Genomic DNA, 4,729 nt, shown 5'->3' with positions numbered 1-4,729 from the left:
CAGAGTCAAAAAATATTAAAAACACTGGGAGTGCACGCGCGGCAAGAATATAAATATTAAAATGAACACGCAGTCGGGCAGTATAAAATGACAACACATACGTATACGCGGCATTCACACTCGGGAGAAAAACACGCGACATTCAAACACTTGGCGGGGGCGGGCCGACGCAGGGTAAAAACGGAGATTACAATTCAAATAGGCCCGCCCCGCATCGCAATTACGTTGCATACATACTAAGCGTTCGCGAGGCACCGCAGTCATCGCCGCGCAGCGCTTCAGGCCAACGCCGGCGAATAGCCTGCGGCGGCTCGGCCAGGCTCCCGTCCTCAGGAGGAGGTGGAGGAGCTCCGTACTGACGTACGCCGCTCACGTGCTCCACGTAGATGTCCCTGGACCAGCGAATGGTATCCGAGACCATGAGGCGGCGCATCATCCCCGCGTAGCGTTTAGAAACGCGCAGGAGATCGAGCACCCCCTCATTAGCCGGATCCCACGAGCCGAGGGCGCCCACGACGAAAGCCGCCACCTCGACACGGTACCCCTGAGACCGGAGCTCCTCGGCAAGGGCGGAGTACTTGATGACTTTCCTCGCCCTTGCTTCCTCGAAAGCTATGGCCCGGTTCTCGAAGGGCACCGTCACGTCGAGGATGACGACGCACTTCGAGGGCTCGTGCCTGATCACCAGATCAGGCCGTAGCCCCGTCAGCCCGTCGCTGACCCCCTCGACCCGCCGGTTCACGCGTACCTCGCCTGGCAGGCGGCAAGCCTTCCAGAGACGGTGCAGGACGGCGTCATGTCTCAGCTGTATCGCGGCTGCATGGACGCCGCAGTGACCTAAAACGTGGGGAAGGCTCTCAAGCTCCGCCCCGCAGCGCCGACAGCGTCGGTCACCGCTCCCCCACCGGATGGCTCCGTTTAACGGGAGGACATCCAGGCGGGCGCGATGAACGAAGCGCCAGTCGGCAAAGCGGGTGAAGCTGCCGCCGCGCATGAAGTGATTGCTCACCGCATGACGCGACGACACCTCGAACACCTTCCCCTGGTCTGGTTTTCGGACCAATGTCTCACGGTAATACAATGACACAGCCGAGCGCATGCGTGTCACCTGGGAGCGAGCTCCTGGTGGCACAGTCACCGTCGCGCCCCTGAGGCCCCGGCATCCCACGGTCATCTCCCCGGTCTCCCTCACCCATCTCCACCGCACAGACAACCTCTCGGATTGTCTCCGTCCGGCGTTCCGAACGTCCGACCAGAAGGAGGCCTCCCCCCCGCCCCTGAGCCGACCTTCCATCGATCCTGACAGGAAGGCCGCGATGTCCTCAGGCTCAGGGACGCGGCCAATTCGCCGCTGAACCACTCCCCGCAGCGAGGACCAGGCCAGCCCCCGGACCGCGGCATCACCCGCCGTAAGAATACGGAACGCGTGAGCCACGGTCAAGGAGTCGGCCAGGTCGCAAAGCGGCAGGAGTCCACCGCCCCCCCATTTGGGTGGGAGGTAGACTACCTCCGCGCTCGCTCTCTGCGGGAGATTCAGCCACGACTTGGCCAGGCGACGGATCTGAAGATCCGCCTCCTTGAGGGGGCGCTTACCTACGGCAGCACCCCGCAGCAGGAAGTCTAGCCTGGGCAGTAAGAAGGTGGACACTACCTCCAGGCGCTGCCACGGGGTGAGGAGCGAACGGTTGACCTTCTGAAGGTCCTCAAGGAGCCCGCGGATCGTGGAGTACGGGGTCTGGTCGACCGAGAATCCCGTAGGGACACCGAGATGCCGATAAGGCTCCCCCTCTGCCAGGCAGGGCACCGTTTGGCCCTGGAGGACGAATCGCGTCGGCAGGACGCGGCCGGCCCGCCCCGCACCGATGTGCAGGGTGGCACATTTGGCAGGGTTGAACCTAAAACCTGCCGACGCAGCCTCGTCCTCTATCGCGGCAAGAAGCCGCTTCATCCCCTCGGGCGTGTCGGCCACCAAGGCGATGTCGTCCGCGTAGGCCATCACGGCCCACGTAGCCCCACCCAGATCGTACCCGGCCCCGACAGCGGTGGCTGCACGCAGTACCGAGTCGATGGCCAGGTCGAACGTGATGGGGCTCAGGGGACATCCCTGGCGCACCCCCGAGCGGATGGGGATGGGCGCGGTGAAGCCGTCCACGGTGTTGACCCGGGTCGTGCAATCGTCGTACATGGATCGCCATATTTCTATGACTTTCCGTGGCACACCGGCTCGAACGAATGCGCGGCGGATCGTCGCGTGCGGGACCGCCTGTCTGCGACGCCTCCGGGCATCAGTCAGGATTTCCTGCAGGGCGAAGTTATGCTCGTAGCAGCCCTCGCCCCTTAGGAATCCCTTCTGCGCCGGACTAAGTTTCCCCTGGTCGACAGCCCAACCGGTCAGACGGTCGGCCAGGACGGCGGCGAAGAGCTTCGGCATGGTGTCGCCGAGAGCTAAGGGGCGCCAGTTGTCTAAATCGTCGCGGTCTCCTTTTTTGTGCACCAGCACAGTATTGGAGGTCTTCCAAGACGCGGGGACCACCTCCAGCCGGACGCAGATGTTGAACAGCGCTGCCAGGAGCCGCGTGCCGGGATCAGCACCACGGAGATCACGGTAGGTGAGCCCGTCGGGGCCCGGCGCAGAGTTAGTCATACGCCGGAGCCGACGGTTCACCTCTCCCTCCGTGAACGGATCCGTCAGGCACGCCACGTCCTCCGGCGTGGCAGGCTCGGCTGGCTCCGCATCCGCACCGGCGTCGCCCAGGCGGTCCTCGCCGCAGTACAGCCCGCGGAAGTGCTGGTACACCCGCTGCCTCGGCACTTGGCAAAGGTCAGCGGGGCCCTGTAACACCTCGCGGACCGCCCTGCGGCGGTTCCGCCTGTATAAGGCCTGAATGCGTTTTGCTTCGCGCACCCAGCCCCCGCGTCTTTCTCCCGAATTAGGGTGGTCAGCCGGCGCTGCCCCCTCCCCCCCTCGCGTTGTGCGCCCCCTAGTCCGGCGTCCTCTGCCTCCGCCCCTCGACGCCCTCGAGGCCGACCCGTCCGGCGTGGACGGTCTGAGGCTCTGGACGGCTCCCCGCCAGCGGTTGACGCTGCTTCCTCCTTGAAGTAATTCGTGACCGAAGCCGCGAACTCCTCCAAGTCCGCAATCGTCGCGACTGCCTCCGCCCGCCCGACCAGAGCGTCCCGAACAGCCAGGGATTCCCGCCTTCGCTGCCTTTGAGCGTTGGCGGGGCCCGGCTGACGGGGCGCCCGATCGGCCTGGGCGTCGGCGCGTCCCCTCTGTCGGCGGGCCCTCCCGTGCCCTATGGGGGAAACAAGACGCGCAGGTGCCTCGCTCTCCCCGGAGGCCTGTACGCGGGTCCCACGGGTGCGCGGACGGCCCATGACTCCGCGGACATTCGCGGGAGCACTCGGATGGGCGACGCTGGGAATGGCGTCAGTACCCACCGTGTCTCCTCCAGTCTCCTCCGTCCTCGGAAGAGAAAGCCGGCTTCGCACAGCCGCCGGCCTCAAAGTTGGTGAGGGCTGCCCCTCCGCGGATGGTGTTCGGGGCAGCTCCGGATAATTCGCCGGCGTTAAAGGCGGGGGCGGGGGTGACGCGCGCGCTATCGTCGCCGCGGCCGATATCTCGCCACCGGGCGAGCCGCCGCTCAAGAGCCGGCGCCGCTTCGCCCTTCGCCCCGGGCGCACCGTCCTCCACGGGCCTCCCATATCCTCCCCCTCGCTGTCCGTAGAGAGGAGCACCACGCTGGCGTCCTCCGGCCGCCGCTCGATGGCCCTTACTGGCATCGTGGTCGGTGTGAAGGGACTCCTCCTAGCCTCCACGGCGACGGGAGAGAGCCCTCCGATGGACTGAGGGCTCTGCGGTGTCCTCTGCGGGGGGGGGCGACGTTCCCCCCGGCGGTGTGGGCAGCCCCATTGACATAATGGGGCTGCGGCACACCGTTGTCGTCACCGTCATCGTGGTATTCGATGTTAATACGGCCGACGTCGCAACGATGTCCGGTGGTGTGGCGGGCAAGGCCAGAACCTCCCACGAAGCTGTAATGGGGGAGGTCTGGCCTGCCGAGGGGGGCGTTTGCGTCGACACCGTCCTCGGTGATACGCCCCCCTGTTGCGACGTCGGCGTGCTCAGCCTCCTTAGCACCACCCTGGGCTGCGGCGGTGTTCTTTCCTGCTGCCCGCCGGGTCTCTTCGCCTGGCTCCTCGTGGCGACCCGACGGGAGGGTGGTGCTTCCCCGATAGGTGAGAGTCGGGGCGGCGTGGTCCGCTGACGTGTTCCCGTCTTCACGGCCGGTACGCTCGTTGACCGCGTCATTCTTCTATTCTCTCCCCCCCTGCTGGTGGACGGTCCCCCCGTCACCTGGGTTGACGGGGGAGGGGGGGAGTTGCGCACCGGCCTGGTGGGAATCTCCCTCGGCATCGAGGTCGACGCGCGCGTTGCCCGCCGCGTGGCTCCGGCCCCAGTGCCGGAAACCGCGGGTGGTGGTGGTGGCGCGGCGGGCAACTTACGCCTGAGGCTTAAAATTCGCCTATTCCTCTCCGCCGTCTCCACGGTGTCTGCCGGTGGCGATGGCGTTGTAGAAAGGAGACGGCGGAGGGGAGCGCGCGTCGACCTGGCCAGCGGACCATTGGAGGCTGGCACTTGGCCAGGAGGAGTCCGCGTCCTCGCGGCGGCTGCTCCTGCTGCTGATGTTCTGCTGCTGCTGTTGCGCAGCGCGGTGCTCCCCGTGGC

The 4,729-nt window shown here is 66.1% G+C and overlaps 1 protein-coding gene across 1 annotated transcript; it reads right to left on the bottom strand.

The window, feature by feature from the left end:
* Positions 1-237: 237 nt before the first annotated feature.
* On the bottom strand, positions 238-3,783 carry LOC105571048 (the record flags this gene model as incomplete). Its single annotated transcript, XM_012028516.1, has 2 exons — positions 2,906-3,783; positions 238-2,855 (listed from the first exon to the last, which is right to left on the bottom strand). Coding segments are annotated over exons 1-2 (3,496 nt in total), but the record flags the coding sequence as incomplete, so codon positions are not given.
* Positions 3,784-4,729: the final 946 nt, after the last annotated feature.

Source organism: Vollenhovia emeryi, unplaced genomic scaffold (genome assembly GCF_000949405.1).
Source record: "Vollenhovia emeryi isolate VEMERY1.0 unplaced genomic scaffold, V.emery_V1.0 DF941291.1, whole genome shotgun sequence".
NCBI classification, from domain to species: Eukaryota; Metazoa; Arthropoda; class Insecta; order Hymenoptera; family Formicidae; genus Vollenhovia; species Vollenhovia emeryi.
Note: the sequence above shows the minus strand (reverse complement) of the source record. Positions and strands in the feature narration are given on the sequence as shown.